This window comes from Coregonus lavaretus, assembly GCF_964263955.1.
Source record: "Coregonus lavaretus genome assembly, chromosome: 19".
Taxonomy (NCBI): domain Eukaryota; kingdom Metazoa; phylum Chordata; class Actinopteri; order Salmoniformes; family Salmonidae; genus Coregonus; species Coregonus lavaretus.
This window is the reverse complement of record NC_140006.1, coordinates 38,219,047-38,239,184: the sequence shown is the minus strand read 5'-3', so window position 1 is coordinate 38,239,184 and position 20,138 is coordinate 38,219,047. Positions and strand designations below refer to the sequence as shown.

The 20,138-nt window shown below is 42.6% G+C and overlaps 2 protein-coding genes across 2 annotated transcripts; one reads left to right on the top strand and one right to left on the bottom strand.

The window, feature by feature from the left end:
• The first annotated feature begins 72 nt into the window (after positions 1-72).
• Positions 73-12,282, top strand: thap4 (THAP domain containing 4). Its single transcript, XM_084183867.1, has 5 exons — positions 73-1,022; positions 7,171-7,324; positions 10,828-10,937; positions 11,388-11,491; positions 11,856-12,282. The coding sequence occupies exons 1-5, from the start codon at positions 998-1,000 to the stop codon at positions 11,970-11,972; spliced, it is 510 nt and encodes a 169-aa protein (XP_084039993.1). The 5' UTR covers positions 73-997; the 3' UTR covers positions 11,973-12,282.
• A 1,391-nt stretch (positions 12,283-13,673) lies between these two features.
• On the bottom strand, positions 13,674-18,999 carry LOC311147220 (bcl-2-related ovarian killer protein homolog A-like; the record flags this gene model as incomplete). Its single annotated transcript, XM_084183865.1, has 4 exons — positions 13,674-13,799; positions 14,164-14,327; positions 17,649-17,777; positions 18,792-18,999. 4 exons carry the CDS (start codon positions 18,997-18,999, stop codon positions 13,674-13,676), a joined length of 627 nt encoding a protein of 208 aa, XP_084039991.1.
• Positions 19,000-20,138: the final 1,139 nt, after the last annotated feature.

Here is a 20,138-nt window from a genome sequence, read left to right as displayed (position 1 = left end):
TAACCTCAACCTAATTATCCTAACCTGCCACGTTAATTCTCCTAATTTGCTGTGTTAAATCAAAACCGGCAGATCTGCCCTGAGAACAGTGTTAGTTTCCACCAATGCGCTAGGTTAGGTGTGAAAAAACAGACTGCTGCAACCTGATTGGCTGAACACAATACACAACATCCGGGATTAGCATTTAGCCACTCTAGCATGGTGGTGGAAAATGATGTTTCATGAGGAAAGTACGCATATTTTCCCCGTTTCTTTTTTTGCCTTTTCGCCATTAAATAAAGTTAAGGAGGAAATCGAAGACTATGCAGCCTGAATGGAGAATATTTTAGGTACGAACCGATCCATGAGGGATAGGAATGTATTGCCGGCTGCATACAATGCGTTTGGAAGGTTAAATGAAACGACTCAATATCGCCATCTGCCGGCCTTTGGGCTAATTAGGGTCACCTGGCAAAACTATGGTTCCTACCCTGTAATAGTAGCTTTTTTCTTCATTGTCCTGAATGAAGGTTTTTGTTTAAACATAATTATATCATAAGAACTATATAATATAGGCCTATACCAGTGGAGGCTGCTGAGGGGAGGACGGCTCATAATAATGGCTGAAACGGAGCGAATGGAATGGCATGTGTTTGATAATATTCCACTCCAGTCATTACCACGAGCCCGTCCTTTCCAATTAAGGTGCCACCAACCTCCTGTGGCCTATACTGTTTGGCCGGTGTAGACCATCATTGTAAATAAGAATTTGTTCTTAACTGACTTGCCTAGTTAAATAAAGGTAAAATAAAAAAATATTTAAAAAATACTGAATCTCCAGCACAGTGGCAAAATACTACATCTCCCATGATTCATCTGTGAAAAAGGGGGCGTCAGTAATGCGATGGCCTGAGAAGAATATTGTCGCAGTATTATATATGCACTATTTCACTGCTTCACGACAGAATGGTCTTCATTTTCTAACATAATGACATACTTTGAATAAGAGAACCTTGCAATGGCGTGCCCTTTTCACCAGTCAGGTAAGCCATTAAAAAAAACGAATTCCAACGGTGAAACATTTTATCATTGAACTGTTGCTTAGCCTACTCTCTATAAACGTATATTCAATGTCAACAGCAAACCAACTCGATACAATTTAACTCGGTAGATATAGCTTTACTTTATTGTTTAAAAAATATATATAAAACACTTGTGACATTGCGCTTTATGTAGGTTGGCTATAAGGTGAGATTCATAATATCGATAAACGGCCCAAGCAACACATTTATAAATAGTCTTCCTTATGGCCCTGCCACACTACAGTCATCGGGCGACTTCACCATTCATTTTCTGGATTCAGGTTCACTCAAACATCGTTTTAAGCGTTGTTTTACTATTGACAGTTACAGCTGACTTAGGGATTGTATATCTATCTATTCGCTCTCTTTAAATGTCATCTGATGAATTCGTTTGTCTCTGAATTGTTTAATCACAGTTTTCGCCGGGAGGTGGCAGGTAGCTTAGTGGTTAAAGAGCGTTGTGCCAGTAACCGAAAGGTTGCTGGTTCTAATCCCCGAGCCGACTAGGTGAAAAACCTAACGAAATCCTATTGGCGCGTTCTAGCATACATTTCCTTATTTCCAATAGGGAACGTCTACTCTGTGAAGTGCGCTGTGCAATAACTCAATTCGCCCTTGCACTCCTTCTAAAGAAAGCAATTTTTTGAAACTTTGGCAAAGGATAAAGTCTACGAAACGTAGTTCACTCTGTTCATAACATTTCTAGTTTTGGAAACAGAAAAATGTATTGAGATGAAATGTTTAATCGATGACAGAATTTCGGCAAAAAATCCATCTCACTCCATCTTCTCCCACTGCCGGCCACTGGACTTCCTCTCATCACGATATTTGGTAGTGAGTGGAAACGCCAACCAGATGCTTCACATTTTAATCATTTTATTTAAACGTTTTAGTCATTTAGCAGACGCTCTTATCCAGAGCGACTTAGAGGCGCAATTAGTGTTAAATGCCTTGCTCAAGGGCACAGACAGATTTTTCACCTACTCGGCTCTGGCTCTTAACCACTAGGCTACCTGCTGCAACCTACATCCGGTGAAATATCTGGCTAATTGTTCTATCTGTGAGTAAACTAGCTGGTTAGCTGAATTATGCTAGTTTTTGTCTTTATCGAGCTCACCAGCTTGTAATCCTAAAACCCAGAAATTAGTTAACTCTGGTTTGTTCAGCCATTCCTTTGGGGAAAGAATAGGGTTTTGGGATAAACGCTGAAAGTAATGTTTGAGGTTAACACAGGCTTAGGAGATCTTATACGTTTTGATCTATGAGATAATATCAGTATAACTGACTGATATTATCTCATAGAACAAAACATATACATCTGAAGACGTTTATGAATTGAAGCCTTTTATTTTTTAAATTACATAAATGCTTACAAATTCTCAAAAAGTGACGTTATCTGATGAAGATAAGATGTACTAAGCCTGTGTTTACCACAGACCATATATTCAGCGTTTATCAAAAACATCCATTCATTTTCATTTTTAGTCTCCCGAGTGGCGCAGTGGTCTAAGGCACTGCATCACAGTGCTAGCTGTGCCACTAGAGATCCTGGTTCGAATCCAGGCGCTGTCGTAGCCGGCCGTGACCGGGAGACCCATGGGGAGGCGCACAATTGGCCCAGCGTCGTCCAGGGTAGGGGAGGGAATGGCCGGCAGGGATGTAGCTCAGTTGGTAGAGCATGGTGTTTGCAACACCAGGGTTGTGGGTTCGATTCCCACGGGGGGCCAGTATAAAAAATAAATAATGTATGCACTCACTAACTGTAAGTCGCTCTGGATAAGAGCGTCTGCTAAATGACTAAAATGTAAATGTAATTTTCCCCATAGGCTTTGTCCAACGAACCATGGCGGAGTTAGTGCCTACAAAAAGACGCCATTACAATTTCTCTCTATTGCCAAACTTCATAAATACTGCATCGTCAACTTCAAAACTCCTTTGCTAGTTATACAACCATGTAACTAAGAAATTCACTGGAAATAAACTTAAATGATTGATTGGTTTGTTGAATAGCCATGACTGGTTCGAGCTATCGGTCTACAACACGTTGGCGAAGGATGTCATTGCTACTTAACGCGGATCCAAGTTCAGTTTTGAGATCCACCGGCGTCATTGGCATAGGGTGAGCTGGACGTTTCTGACTGATCTTGGAACTGTGACCCGCTCGGCTCGATGGGATATGTAGTGATTTTGCCAACACATCCAGAAATGTAGTCTTTTACCCTTAATCTTTTTAAACTGACTATCGTATACAGTGAGGGAAAAAAGTATTTGATCCCCTGCTGATTTTGTATGTTTGCCCACTGACAAAGACATGATCAGTCTATAATTTTAATGGTAGGTTTATTTGAACAGTGAGAAACAGAATAACAAGAAAAAAATCCAGAAAAACGCGTGTCAAAAATGTTATAAATTGATTTGCATTTTAATGAGGGAAATAAGTATTTGACCCCTCTGCAAAACATGACTTAGTACTTGGTGGCAAAACCCTTGATGGCAATCAGAGGTCAGACGTTTCTTGTAGTTGGCCACCAGGTTTGCACACATCTCAGGAGGGATTTTGTCCCACTCCTCTTTGCAGATTTTCTCCAAGTCATTAAGGTTTCGAGGCTGATGTTTGGCAACTCGAACCTTCAGCTCCCTCCACAGATTTTCTATGGGATTAAGGCCTGGAGACTGGCTAGGCCACTCCAGGACCTTAATGTGCTTCTTCTTGAGCCACTCCTTTGTTGCCTTGGCCGTGTGTTTTGGGTCATTGTCATGCTGGAATACCCATCCACGACCCATTTTCAATGCCCTGGCTGAGGGAAGGAGGTTCTCACCCAAGATTTGACGGTACATGGCCCCGTACATCGTCCCTTTGATGCGGTGAAGTTGTCCTGTCCCCTTAGTAGAAAAACACCCCCAAAGCATAATGTTTCCACCTCCATGTTTGACGGTGGGGATGGTGTTCTTGGGGTCATAGGCAGCATTCCTCCTCCTCCAAACACGGCGAGTTGAGTTGATGCCAAAGAGCTTCATTTTGGTCTCATCTGACCACAACACTTTCACCCAATTCTCCTTTGAATCATTCAGATGTTCATTGGCAAACTTCAGATGGGCCTGTATATTTGCTTTCCTGAGCAGGGGGACATTGCGGGCGCTGCAGGATTTCAGTCCTTCAAGGCATAGTGTGTTACTAATTGTTTTCTTGGGACTATGGTCCCAGCTGCCTTGAGATCATTGACAAGATCCTCCCGTGTAGTTCTGGGCTGATTCCTCACTGTTCTCATGATCATTGCAACTCCACGAGGTGAGATCTTGCATGGAGCCCCAGGCCGAGGGAGATTGACAGGTCTTTTGTGTTTCTTCCATTTGCGAATAATCGCGCCAATTGTTGTCACCTTCTCACCAAGCTGCTTGGCGATGGTCTTGTAGCCCATTCCAGCCTTGTGTAGGTCTACAATCTTGTCCCTGACATCCTTGGAGAGCTCTTTGGTCTTGGCCATGGTGGAGAGTTTGGAATCTGATTGATTGATTGCTTCTGTGGACAGGTGTCTTTTATACAGGTAACAAGCTGAGATTAGGAGCACTCCCTTTAAGAGTGTGCTCCTAATCTCAGCTCGTTACCTGTATAAAAGACACCTGGGAGCCAGAAATCTTTCTGATTGAGAGGGGGTCAAATACTTATTTCCCTCATTAAAATGCAAATCAATTTATAACATTTTTGACATGCGTTTTTCTGGATTTTTCTGTTGTTATTCTGTCTCTCACTGTTCAAATAAACCTAGCATTAAAATTATAGACTGATCATGTCTTTGTCAGTGGGCAAACATACAAAATCAGCAGGGGATCAAATACTTTTTTCCCTCACTGTATGTTGAGTAAATCAGACTTTATTAGTATAATGAACAAAAATAAACGCAACATGCAACAATTTCAAAGATTTTACTGAGTTAAAGTTCATATAAGGAAATTAGTTAATTTAAATACATTAATTAGGCCCTAATCTATGGATTTCACATGACTGGGAATACAGACATGCATCTGTTGGTCACAGGTACCTTTTAAAAAAGGTAGAGGCGTGGATCAGAAAACCAGTCGCTATCTGGTATGACCACCATTTGCCTCATGCAACGTGACATTTCTCTTGCTGGATAATGGCGGGAACTGGAACACGCTGTCGTATACGTCGATCCAGAGCATCCCAAACCTACTCAATGGGTGACATGTCTGGTTAGTATGCAGGCCATGGAAGAGCTGGGACATTTTCAGCTTCCAGGAATTGTGTACAGAACCTTGCAAGATGGGGCAGTGCATTGTCATGCTGAAACATGAGGTGATGGCGGCGGATGAATGGCATGACAATGGGCCTCAGGATCTCGTCACGGTATCTCTGTGCATTCAAATTGCCAACAATAAAATGCAATTGTGTTCATTGTCCGTAGCTTATGCCTGCCCATACCATAACCCCACCGCCACCATGGGGCACTCTGTTCACAACGTTGACATCAGCAAACCGCTCGCGCACACGACGCCATACACGCTATCTGCCCAGTACAGTTGAAACCTGGATTCATCTGTGAAGAGCACACTTCTCCAGCGTGCCAGTGGCCATCGAAGGTGAGCATTTGCCCACTGAAGTTGGTTACAACGGCAAACTGCAGTCAGGGCAAGACCCAGGTGAGGACGACGAGCACGCAGATGAGCTTCCCTGAGATGGTTTCTGACAGTTTGTGCAGAAATTCTTCGGTTGTGCAAACACAGTTTAATCAGCTGTCCGGGTGGCTGGTCTCCGACGATCCCGCAGGTGAAGAAGCCGGATGTGGAGGTCCTGGGCTGGTGTGGTTACACGTGGTCTGCGATTGTGAGGCCGGTTAGACGTACTGCCAAATTCTCTAAAGCTGCTTATGGTAGAGCAATGAACATTAAATTCCCTGGCAACAGCTCTGATGGACATTCCTGCAGTCAGCATTCCAATTGCAAGCTCCCTCAATACTTGAGACTCTGTGGCATTGTGTTGTGTGACAAAACTGTAATGATCATGATGTTTAATCAGCTTCTTGATATGCCACACCTGTCAGGTGGATGGATTATCTTGGCAAAGGAGAAATGCTCACTAACAGGGATGTAAACAAAGTTGTGCACAAAATTTGAGAGAAATAAGAAAACATTGAAACATGGGACCAACATTTTACATATTGTGTTTTATATTTTTGTTCAGTATATAATGAGTAATCCAGGAATGTCACAAGTTAATTGACACGATAAAATAGCAACTCTACAGAGCGCAACGACTACAATGAACGGCTAAATTACTTCTGGACATGAAGGGTACACGGAGCTCCTCCTCCTCACCACCACTCTATCAAAGATTTTTATAACTAAACCAAGATAGACCACAGCCTGTCATTTCCAATGGGAACAGAACTGAGCAAGGAGGTGGGCAGAGCCAAGCACGAGCTAGATCCTCAATTTGCCTTTGCGCTCATTATAAACAACAGGATTTTATTAAACTTTTGCAAAGGGTAAAGTCTACAAAACTTAGTCCACTCTGTTCATAACATTCTAGTTTTGGGAACAGAACTGTATTGAGATCAAATGTTTAATCGACAAGAATATTAGCAGAATTTAGGCCAAAATCCATCTTCTCCCACTGCCGGCCAGTGGGCTTCCTCTCACTACCATATTTGGTAGTGAGTGGAAACGTCAAGCGGATGCTTCACATTTATACATCCGGTGAAAGAACAATGAGACAGATCTATCTGTGACTATTGAGGGAATGCTCAAGACTAGCCAAGGTTCAATTCTCGATGGCTGGCGCGCACGTACATTCTATCTTGTGAATTGAAATACATTTTACTAAGATTTATGATGTCAAGAAGCTACAATGTTCACAATGTAAACAAAAGCAACTTGTGTAATTAGAGGATCATTTAGTACAACCACTAGCAACAATTGATAGTAAAGCAACGCAACCTGTATAGTGGAGCTGAAGCTGCGAGCGACTACGAGTTTTTGTTTTGTGTATTCATAGGCTACGTCGAAATCGGATACGCGCCGTGGTTGTCCGGGTAGGCCTACATAAATTACTCATAGTGTCCTCATATGAACCCCTTGTTTTCCCCCATAGCTGAGCTGAACCCCGCGCTGCTGCCGTTGGACTGGCTTCTCGGGGTCTGGGAGTCCGACGAGCCAGGAGAGGGCTCCTTTTCCTCCATACCACCTTTCCGCTACACCGAGACTCTGCACTTCTCCCATGTGGGCCAACCAATCATCAACTTCATGTGAGTTTGACTGCCACTGACAGCTGAATAGGGTACAGCAGGCCTAACAAAAATCACTCTACACAAGGAGAGCCTGTCAAGGTTGCGCTTAGCCTACTATGACATTATTATTGTCTTTGCCCTTATGAAAAGTATTTGTTGCTTTCTTGATTGATCACAGTGCATGAGTGCAATACTGCATGGATGGACCTAGCCTGGAGACCCGACGTTGAATTGTCCTTTCAGTTGGTAGAGTATGGCGCTTGTAACAACCATACATACGTCAAATGTATGCATACATGACTAAGTTGCTTTGGATAAAAGCGTCTGCTAAATGACATTTTATTAATAGTATTGGATTCAACATCGGGCATAAATGAGCGTTTGGATCAGGACAGTTTCCTATCACGACCTCTACAAGCCAGAATGTTGAATAAAATTATATTTTGACTTACTTTACCGGTTGTCTGTGTGGTTGGTCCTTTCGCAGGTAAGAATGTGAGACAATATATCCACAGGAAAGTATAATTACATCAACTTTTCAGCAAACAATATGATTCTGAGATAATTGGCTTTACATTTCCGAACCCTCATTGATTTGAATGGTGTCAGCAATTTTTATATTGTATTCTTTTTAATTTAACAACATGAATTTGGGTATTTAGAGGACTATATAGGTAGAGAACATTGAACAAGGCTGTGTCAATAACTACATGGACAGAAATGCAGGTAGAACCTTTATAGTCCCAAGCTCTCAACACTGTCCAAGGAAATGCTTACTTTCAGGTTCCTTCTTAACAATGCAACCACAATAATAAATAATAAAAGATGAGAATACAAACATAAATTAAATGGCTCAGTAGAATAAACATTTTAGCATCAGTATAATACAGGAAGGCACAATTTATAGTCCAATATTTACACGTGTTTTGGGGAAGGGGGGATTGGGGGGCAAGTGTTTTACATTTTTTGTGTGTGAATGTCTGTGTGGGTGGGTGTGTGAGTGAGTGCATATGTGCAGAGAATCAGAGCAGGTGGTCAGTCCAGTTAAATTGTTCAGCAGTCCGATTGGGGGGCAAGTGTTTAAATTGTGCAGTATTAGCAATAGTAAATAAGAGTCTGGTAGCAGCAGTTTGTGTGAGTGCATATGTGCTAAGGTGCGGAGAGTCAGTGCAGGTGGTCAGTCCAGTTCAAGTGTCAAGCAGTTTGATGGCTTGTAGATAGAAACTGTCTCTGAGCCTGTTGGTATCAGACCTCATGCTCTGATACCATCCGCCCGACGGTAAGGGAGAGAACAGCTCGTGGCTGGAGTGTGTGGAGTCCTTGATGATGCTGCGGGACTTCCTCAGGCACCGTTTCTAGTAGATGTCCTGGATGGGTGGGAACACGGCCCCAGTGATGTCCTGGATGGGTGGGAACACGGCCCCAGTGATGTCCTGGATGGGTGGGAACACGGCCCCAGTGATGTCCTGGATGGGTGGGAACACGGCCCCAGTGATGTCCTGGATGGGTGGGAACACGGCCCCAGTGATGTCCTGGATGGGTGGGAACACGGCCCCAGTGATGTACTGGGCCGTCTTCACCACCAGCTGGAGGGCCTTGTGATTGTGGACCGCTTTTGTAGAGGCGCTTTTGCGCTCTCGACTGGTGGTGTTATTGGTCCATGTCAAGTCCTCAGTGATGTGGATGCCAAGGAAACTGCTAACTGTTGATGTGGATCAGGGCGCGTTCCCTCTGCTTTCTGAAGTCAACAGTTAACTCCTTTGTTCTGTTGAGGGAGAGGTTGTTGTCCTGGCACCTCAATGCCAGTTCACTTACCTCCTCCCTATAGGCTGACTCGTTGCTGTTGGTTATCAGGCCTACAACCGTGGTGTCATCAGCAAACTTGATGATGGAGTTGGTGTCGTGCAAAGCCACACAGTCGTGGGTTAACAGGGAGTACTGCAGAGGGCTGAGGACACACCTGTATTAAGAGTAGTGTGGTGGTGGTGTTGTCAATCCTCAGAGCCTGTGGTTTGCCCGTCAGGTAGTCCAGGATCCAGTTGCAGAGGGTGTTGTCCAGGACTCTGAGCTTGGTGTGGAGCTCAGAGAGAACAATAGTGTTGAATGCTGAACTGTAGCAAATGGGGCGATAGTTGTTTGGGCATGTCACCTTAGTCTTCTTGGGCAGAAGCAAGTGGAGACTACAGCCTGGGACAGGTTGAAGACGTCCAGAAGACGCCCGCCAACTGGTCAGTGCACACTGAGGACGCTGCCAGGGGACCATCTGGGCCGGCTGCTTTGTGTTTTCCTCACATCAGCCTTGGAGAGCAAAAGAGCTTGGTCTTCCGGTGCAGCGTGAGTCTTCCTGGATGGCTCGTTATTGTCTGTCTCGAAGCGAGCATAGAATGTGTTATGCTCGTCTGGGAGGGAGGCTTCGGTGGGCACTGTAGATAGCCTGTAGTCCTTGCCACCTGCGTCACGGGTCTGAGTTGTTGAACATCGATTCAGGTTTGAGTTTGTCTTTTTGCGTCCCTAATGGATTTGCGGAGCTCTTACCTGCTTGCCTTGTACGCGTCGAGCTCCTTCGAGTCGTCAGTGTTCATTGTGCTGACATTGAATGCTGCAGTACGGGCTCTCAGCATGGTGCGTATTTCGCTGTTCATCCAGGGTTTTTGGATTGTTATTGTGGGTACAACATCAACACTTTTCCTAATGAAGCCTGTGACTAAATGTATATTCCTCAATGTTGATGGATGAGTCCTGGGTGAGTTAAACTTTGAACATATTCCAATCAGTAATCCCAAAACAGACCTGCAGCATTGAGTCAGCGCCTCACTATTCTCTGTGTTGGTGTCTCCCTCTTGAGTTGCTGCTTGTAGGCGGGGAGTAAGAACAGAGATGTGATCTAAGTGCCCAAAGTGAGGGGGTGGTGGATGGCTTTGTTTGTGTACACATGTTCCAGCACGTTGTTTCCTCTCATGGGTTAGGATACATGTTTGTAATACTTTAGAAGAATTTGTTTGGTTAAAATCTCCCGTGACAATAAAGACTGCTTCCTGGTGAGAGGATTCTTGCTGGCTAATGTTCTTGTACCGTTCGTTGAGTGCCGCCTTGATGTTTGCTTGCGCAGAACCATGTAAACACGTGCACGAGCTTGGCAAGTATGTATGTGTCTCGTGCATGTATTTATCTTGTGCGCATGCTTCAGGTGATAGAAACCTGAACGCACTTCCAGCACTTTGAAAAGTTGATGTAATATACTTTCCTGTGGATATATTTTCTCACATTCCTACCTGCAAAAAGACCAACCACACGGACAACCGGTAAAGTAAGTTAAAATATCATTTTATTCAACATTCTGGCTTGTAGAGGTCATGAGAGGAAACTGTCCTGACCCAAACGCTAATTTATGCCCCGTCGTAAAATTCTATGAAATTCGACGTTGGGTTTCCAGGCTAGGATGGATGTACAGTATATTAATAATAATAATAATAATAATAATAATAATAATAATATCTGTGTACATTTCCCATGTTCTGCAGGTTTAATGCCTTCCATGCTGAGAATAAGAAACCTATGCACAGGGAATGTGGCTTCATCAGAATGCAACCAGGCGGCAACAGAGTAGCCTTCATTATAGCACAGAACTCAGGTACGGGACTGTTCAATGCTTAGACCTAATCTATACTTATCCCGCAGCTAATTTAGAGGGTTGCCCAAGTGGGACTTGAACCTGCGACCTTTAATCTGTCAATTCAACAACTAAGCTATTAAACCAGGAGGTCTGAACCTCTAATCTCGGATAACCCAGATCTAAAGTCTCACATAATTAGTCAGCTGCTCGATTTAAGGTCTGGTTCCATACGTGTTAAGAGAAGAGATGCTAGAACAAGGAGCAGAACCAGAACAAGGGGCTCCACCCTCTCTTTCCAAGTTACGGACCAAATGTCCCCTCCCGAATTTCGAAAGATGCTAACACCTGCAAAAATCGTGATATGTCCAAATAACCAGTGACAAAAAAAACAACAGAACTACTGCTGCTCGTTGTCCCATTTAGTTCCAGACAGATTCTACAGTACCAGTTATGTTGTCTTCTCTACAGGCCTGGTGGAGATAGAGGAGGGTGATCTGACTGGACAGTGTTTAACTCTACACACCCATGCCCTGGCCAGAACCTCCTTCGCTAAAGAACCCCATGTACAGCAGGTGAGACCGGCGCTTTCCAGTCTGATGTCCATAGACTCTTTTCGATCCAACAAGATCGACCTATGCCCCTAATAGATATTCAATGCCTGGTCCAAAAACAACTGTTACGGCTTTGATATTTCCTGATCTGTAGGGACTGGATAGCTTCCGGGGAGCTTAGGGAAGCTACCTTGTGCCAAATTGCTTACAATGTTCTGGTTCTTTTGGATCTTGACATTTGTTACATCATGGTTGACATACAGTTCCAATAGTGTTACAGAATTTAACAAGCACCCTTCCAATTGGTTACTCTCTGGTGCCAAGTGCACTACTCTGGTTAAACTACAGTAATTAGGATATTATGTATGCCTATTTTCCCCCTCAGATTTCCAGAGTGTTCCAGCTGAGACCAGAGGGGAAGCTTGAGCAGACGGTCTCCATGGCGATGGAGGGTGGGCCACTGATGCAGCATTTGCACATCACCTACCGCCGCTCCTCTTGACCACCGGGAGGTGACGGGGAGTGATAACATGCACTAGATTTAGTTAGACTGTCTTGCTCCTTGTTGCTGATCTAGGTTAGTGTTGTGTTTTCTCCCCTTGGGGTTTGGGGAGGATAAACCGATTTCTAGATGTGGTAATTGTACCAAAAGAGAGCTGCTTATGTAACGTGCATAGTGGAACAGGTGATTTGTTGTTCAAATAAGTGTGTTCAGCCTTTAATTTAATGCAACCATAATAAAGATGTCCTTCCCATAGAGGCTGTATTGAACCCAATGGATCAGTTGAATAAAAACAAATGTAACAAAATGATCTAATTGTGACAATTTCACTCCTGTTTACAGCACCATTATCTCGATAGGGTTTAAAAGTTTATTTTCCATATGAAAGTGTTTACATCAGTATACAGCACACATAATATTAAGGAAATACTGTAAGTGACTACAGGAAAGATACTTTAAAGATTCAATAATCACTACAGTATCTGAATAAAATACATTAGTCAAAGATAGTATTTAAAAGGATTCCAACATTCTAAAATATCCCCCATAGGCATCATCCTGTCTTTTGTAATCAATAGGGAGAGATTGATGGGTACAACTGGGGTGTATTCATTAGTGCACACCGTAGCAAAACATTATGCAACGAAAACAAGTTTCTTATTGGACAAATGCCTCCGTTTCGGCCCGTGCTTCCCTTTTAGTTCCTAGTGAATACACCGCTGAGATCAACAGCACTGTAAAGTGTGTACAAAGCCTGGATAGACTGTTGCATCCCACAACATAGTAGTAGCTCATCATACAATTCATGTCCTCCACAGTGGTGCAGCAAAAATAGGATTTGTTGTCCATAGAGCAAATGCTATCGCTTTGTCCATTATTTCAGTGTAAAGTCCCAGAGATGATATGTTGTAGTTATCAGACTGGATCTCACTTCAGAGGTATGAGCACCTACCACAGTACATATACTCACTGTGACGCGATAGTGGAAAATACATTACAACACTGAAAGATACATGGTTCTGTACAAGTACTTTGAGCAAAAGTTGATCATCTGAACTGAAGTGTATGTGTCGTTCCACGAAATAAGTGCCTTTTGCATCCCTTTGATATTTTAAGTAGACATTGTGCACAAATTAAATTTTAAAAGCTTGTTATTAAATGAAGTGCCCTTGAATTTTCCATGTGGTCTATATTAAATAAATCTGTTTTTTTTTAATGAAAATACTTGCTAAAGTGCCAAAATTCAGCATTTTGACATGCATCCTCTGACTTCTAGTCCCAGAGATTCATTTTGCATCATACATTTTAAATTTGATTGCTGACATGCAAAACATTTTGGGACTATATCAACAATGGACTTATGAAACAAATTCCAAAAGACTTGTGTGGAATTTTCCTTTAGGTTGAACATATGCTCTTTATGACGATGTTAAAATTAGGTGAAATAAAACAATTTCGCCAAGTCGCGGCACCTAATTGGTGGAACGACCCGTATATGAAATTAACTGACTACTCTCTGGAAGAAGAGCAGTCATTGTTCATGATATTGTGACTTGTACTCGGCAAGAAGGAAAGTCACTGTTTAGACAGCCATCAACAATCTTCCAGATAATCGGTTCCATCAAAGTCAGTGGCTGTCCATCTGAAGCATCAGGACTTCAAGCGCATGTCAGTTCAACCACAACTATTCTCCCAAGTCTTTCATGGCTCCTTCATAATGTAGATGTACAGTGTTGACAGAAAGTGCTTGCAGGATTGGGCAATGGGAGACAGCCAATGGGGCTGAGGAACAGCATCTAACTTCACCACACACTTCTTAATGTCTGCCTGGAAAAAGACAAAGACAAACTATCAGGACATTCCTTGCGTCCTCCATCCTTACCTCCTTCTCAAAATGCATTGGTCAGAGGAAAATAACCTTGGATCTTCTAAGAGCTTTGAGGAGGAGAGGAGGATGTAAGGAATTGAAAATAAGCCTAAATCTGGTAATGTTGCCCCTGCATTTCCACTGGAAACCACTAGACGGCAGCATAGGCGAAACTGCATCCTTCAAAAAACTACATGGAGGGGAGGACTGCTCCTGAATGCGCCAGCTGCGCTTCAATACGCTTCCTCTTACTTAAACCACAACGATGTGGTAGTTACGAAACAAAACTGTCCCTTGGTCAGCAACAACAGTCCAGCCACTCACCCATCCTCCGCGTTTCTTCAGCCAAGGGGCCAGGTTCTTGCGGACAAACTGACCCAGGCTGTCCACTATGGTTTGGACCGTAGCTGGCTGGTTCTGTCGCACGCAGTCCACCGCCAGAGCCCCGGCCACGGCATACATAGATACCACCTTCCCCCATGTGATACCTATGGGCAGGGGAGAGCGAGAATCACGGATCAGTTGGCTGATTGTGGTTAGTTGATCATGATGCTTCATGCTATTTATTGCAATACTGCAACATTAATGAAAAGTACGTAGCTCATATCAAAACAGTTGAGGCAGTTAGACTGCTGATAAGTGTGTATTGCAGTTCACCAGTCCCAATTAAAATACAGTGGGGTCCGAAATTATTGACACCCTTGATAAAGATAAGCAAAAATGACCTATAAAATAAAAAATTCAAATACTGAGCCGTTAGAGGCACACACAAAAAAGGGGAAATTATATTTTATAGTAAAACAATTGCTCAGAGAAAGAGATTTTAAAAGATTGTTAAACAAATCTAAAAAGGTAGGGGTAAAAATTGACACTCAATACCTAACCTTAACTGCACTGTGTGCAGCCAAGTTTCTGCCTCCTGGTACTGGGTAAAGTTCATGATGCCAATGACCATAAGAGCTCTATTTTCATGTCATGTGACCAAAGCTCCAGTTCAAATCCAAGTGCCAATACCATTTAGCAAACTCCAGGCATTTATATTTGTTGGATGACAAGAAAATAGAGCTCTTTGGCCACGCACAGCAATGGTGGGTTTGGCATCGAAATAAGAATGCATGAGCAGAAAATAACCCTATACCTAATGTGGGTTTTTGATGTTATGGGGCTATTTTGCTTCCACTGGTCCTGGGGCCTTTGTTAAGGTCAACGGCATCATTAACTTTACCCAGTACCAGGACATTTTAGCCAAAAACCTGGTTCAACATTTTGCATTGATATCTCAGTCTCCACTCCCCGGACTTGAAACCCTGTGGTTTGAAGTATTGAAAACAGGGGTGTCAATCATTTTGACACCTACCTTTTGAGGAATGTTAGAACATTTTTATCAAGGGTGTCAATTTCGGACCCCATTGTACATTATTTTCAATTGCTCTAAATCTACATGCTCCAGTCTAGTGCACAGATGCAGTCCCAATACACTGCATACTTCAGAAGTCAACTGTACAGTATATCTATTATCCAACAGAGAGAAAGAGCAAGACGGTTGCGATCGCATCAGAGATCTACATCAAAGAAACGGTCATTAGTTTCCTAGTAAAGCCGTTTGGGTGTCAGCCTTGTTGTGACTGATGCTTGAAGAAAGGAAAAACCTGCACTCAATCAATCAAATGTATTTATAAAGCCCTTTGAACATCAGCAGATGTCAAAGTGCTATACAGAAACCCAGCCTGCTTTAATGTATTTTTTTAGCAGCAGAGGTCAGAACAAACACATGCGTTTCGGCGGCAGCCTTCGTCAGCGTTTGGAGAATAGACATTCACCCATTTTTATAGATGACGTCACATTGCAGTACTGCTTCTTTCTTTACATTATAGTCATTTAGCAGACACTCATCCAAAGCGACTTACAGGAGCAATTATGGTTTAGTGCCTTGCTCAATGGCATAGACAGATTTTTCACTTAATCAGCTCAGGGATTCGAACCAGCAACCTTTCAGTTACTGGCCCAACGCTCTTGACCGCTGGGGTACCGGACGCCGTTTTTCATAATAATTATTTACATTAATTTTCTACTATTTTCCACGTGCTTCAAAATAATCATAAACAAAGAAATGCACACCTGTTGCTCACAGGAAGCAACCTAACAGAAGTTCTTCATATGACTGTGATGCAACAAGAAGGCTAATGGCATTAGCCTCCTTTAAGCCTTTTTTGTCAGCGGCCATTTTGTTTGCCTTCACTGACTGACCTGTGACCTGGTTCTAGGGATCTATGGACCTCAGGGAAGGCTTAAACAAGCTAACTCCCTCTGGAACAGGGAGTTATTCACGTCGTCTAACTCCCTACAGAGATCTGACCCTGACGTGAGACGACCCAGCCAAGAATAGAGAGATTTTCTGGGGATAAGGAGAAGATGGAGGGAGAGAAGGGATAGGAGTAGAAGGAAAGGGAGAGAAATTGGGGACATTGGGGAAGCAAGCTTAGTTGGTACACTTGGCAATGAGTAAAAGAGGAAAAGTTAGGCGAAACGTTTAGCCAAAGTACTTTCTTATCAAATGTAAAAGCAATGATGTCATAATGGTCTATGGTTGGAAGACTTCATTTCAATCGTTTTTTTAAGCACAGTTCATGATCAGAGTTGTGATTTTGATCCATTACAATCCATTTTTCTGAGTGCAGCATTTCATTGACATAAAATCATTATTCATTAGTCTCTATTGCAATCATTACATGTAAACAATCTTGCTTATCTTTTCAGTCTGATAAATATACTGCTGTTTAATCCCACATCCCAAAAGGCCAACGTTGCCTAGGTCAACAGTGAGTTTTTCTCTCTGGAGGAATCCCACGGTGGGTCCAAAAATGCCCCTGGTGACGTCAGAACAGTCACAGTTAGGCCATTTTTATCTTTCCAGACACAGAGCCAAGTTTGAGCGATGTATTATTAACGTGGTCCAGGGAACCCATAGTGTATGTCGCAGTAATTCATGTGTGACACTTAATTACCTTTTCGCTATTTAATCCTGCCGGAGTGACATGATCCACAGCAGAAACTGTGTGTACTAGTGACGGAATGGGAGTTGTTAGAGAATAGAAATGTATGTTTTTGTCAAAGTTTCAACTTGTCTATGTCCAACAGACAGACAAAGACGATGTAAAGTAAAGATAATAAAGGTGTAGGCTACTGTGTGACGCTTTTACACAGCAGAGATTGTATGTACCAGTGACGGAATAAGACAGTTGTTCCACACACCCGATGTTCTCGTGTTTCAAAGCTACATCAAAGTAGACAGACAAAGATAAGACATGTATGTGGGTTTTTGATACATGTTCAGGGTTGAGTGTCCCTATATTTTCAGCAATTTAAACAGCATTCCAGGGTTTAAGGGACATTTTTGGAGGTAGAGGAAACTGCAATAGGGGGTAGTGGTTTAGAGACCTGGACTGTCAGATGATAACCCTGTTCTGCCTTTAGGGATTACCAAACGGAAAATGTAACTACTGTGTGAAAAATATATCACCAAAACAATGTGAATCAAAGTGTTGCAAGAAACACTAGTCTCAAATAACCAGACATCTTGTAGCCCTGTCCCAAAACACACATTCCTCATAGCTCATGTAGGATTATTTACCCCCTATAAACACATAGGGCTGAACCACAACTTGACATTTGTTCTCATAACTTGGGACTTGAGTAAATCATGCATGTCAATGGAAAATGCGTTAAAATTTGAGTTGTGCAGATTCTTAAAGGGACAAATCAGCCCTGACTGGTCGGCTTATGCAACATCCCCCCTTGAAGTTCTTCACCTGCTGCGAATATCTCTGTTGCCACGGCGACAAAGGCATCGGAAACCATGGTCTCCATGGCTACTGAGATGTTGAGCTGTCTCGCCACGTTCCGGTAGACACTGGGCCGCATGCACTCCAGCTCATCACCTTGGAAAACCAGGGAAGACCACAAGGCTGAACATTTAGGAACAGGATAGCACTGAGAAAGCATGACTGGTCTATCTACCCAATGAATGACTTAAAGGGGCAATCCACAATTGAAACAATAACAAAGTGGCTCCCCGCCCATTTCGGTAAAAAGCTGAGGGATAGGGCTGGAGAAATGTAATCGCTCAAATTCATAGACAGAGCTATGGATGCAAGGACTGACCATCCATGATATCAAAATTATAGTTTAAATCATGTTGAGGCTTTATAGTGTTTGTTAACATCTACTTTGTTTACAAACATTGGAGTAAAAAACGCTTATACTTTGGGTTCTGATGGGGTACGACAGTTGAACTAAGCTCATGAGGCATTTATTTATAAGTTATATTCTTCAAGAATCAATGGGTACATATAATTAATTTATACATCCAAAATGGATGTAGCAACTGCAGATTGCCCCTTTAATTAGACAGTGAATCAATCATTGAAGCACAGGGGCTTTAAGAAAACCCGACTGGTCATAGAAACTAATTCAGTTTTTCCCCTATCTTTTTGGCTCTGTGACCAAGCTTTTAGAGATGTGTTGTGATCAACAAAGTAAACAAATCTATTGTCTTGTCCACAAACCAACCCAAGCTGAACAAAATCAGCCATAGCCCATAACCCACCAGTGTGTCCATACAGGTCCTGCACCACCCATTTAGTAAACCTAGATGATGACCAAGAGGGCCCTGTGGGGTATGTAGGTGTCATCTCACCTGCCTTAATTAGCATACCAAACTGAACCATTTAGTAGCTTGATTGCCCTCACCTCGGACTGCCAGCCGCTTTTAATAGCTGTCTGGGTCATGCATGTCTGTCCTTAATCTCAAGGCAAGCCCCAATATACACGTGGTGGACAAAACCAGTACAGTGTGTACCATATCTATTCAGGGACCATAGGGATTCTCAAGAGAAACGCTGCTTTTTTGATATGTTAAGTTTCAAATGTAGTAGTTTGCAGCAGGTCCTTACCGAGACAGAGAAGCACAGCAGCCACCTCACAAAGCGTTGAGTCCACCTGAGTTTTGGACGAGCCTAGCCCATAGAGGTTGAGCCTAGAGTGTATGTAGTCCCTACACAGTGCCTTGGACTTGGACACCAGTTCTTTGTCGGACGGGGAATGGTCAAAGGCCTCCATCACCCCGGCTGCAAACACAGAGGAGCGACGAATCACCTCCATCTCCCAAGCAGGATTCTGATTAGGAAAACACCTGACCACTTCAGTGTATCAGTGCCTGAGTGGTTCTTCTCAGCGGTAGCCCCCAAAATGAAGAAAATGTTTCATCTGTTAAAAAAGTTAGGCCTATCACAAACGTTTAACATGTTAACAAAATCTATTTTTTTGATAACACAAATAAGAATTCTTCAAAATGCATTCAAAATCTTTAATATTTTAATAAACCACTGTTATGTAACTCCAAATAGGTTGTATGATTCATAAACTTGGCATAGCCAAGACAGACATGATCATAGGTCTACAGTTATGTAATATCGGTATATATGTATGAAAGAAATGTCACAAGCTAGAATAACCACACAAGTAGCCTAGTGCATTTCCCCTCGTTCGTTTTACTATGGAAATATGTATGGCTGAGAAATTACAGTGAAATACAATTTTCGTATTAATTAATCATTACTAAACCTCGATCAAACCTATTAACCTAGGTATTAAGAGTATCTTCCTAAATTGATATAGAAAATTCCACCCGACATCTGCTGAAAGATACGCATCACAGTGATCTTACCGATGCCATTTTGATTGGATTCAAATCATTCCTCAGGTGCAAAGTTAAAACATTGATATTCCTTCGGAAAAGTACTGTCGGATACAGTGCTCAAATTACAAATCATGTCTGCATACCGTCACAATCTAAACAAACAACGGCAATCTCAACGCAAAAATCGTTGATGAAATTCATTTTGTTGCGCGCGCAACCTTTTACAATAAACACTGAAAATAACCCATATTAACAAATGTAGCTACTAGCCTGTACTTCGTGTGTTGACCAAATTCATAGAAAACGGTAGGCCCACTCTTCGGTTTCCTTCGATGGCAAATGATTTGGGTTGAGGAGACGGGAAGCGCAGCCAAAGAGTGCGTCTTTTGACGCCCCACCCTCTTCACCGGGCGCAGTTCTCAGCGATTGTTTGCCCCATTCATAAACTTTACATCCTAAATGTGTTGTTGTCTTCTTTAACTTTATAGGCATGAATATTAATTTGAAAAATATGCTATAATTAATTTGATCATATGTCTTGCTTATCTCAATTAATCTCATTCACATTTTTATATAAATTAAGGGAAAAACTAGCCTAAAT

Bases quoted from the DNA above. Each gene is read 5' to 3' on its own strand.
- thap4 (XM_084183867.1), top strand. From the start codon at position 998: ATGGCGTGCCCTTTTCACCAGTCAG. The intron at 10,938-11,387 runs GTACGGGACTGT...TCTTCTCTACAG, and splicing joins CATTATAGCACAGAACTCAG to GCCTGGTGGAGATAGAGGAG. The intron at 11,492-11,855 runs GTGAGACCGGCG...TTTCCCCCTCAG, and splicing joins AAGAACCCCATGTACAGCAG to ATTTCCAGAGTGTTCCAGCT.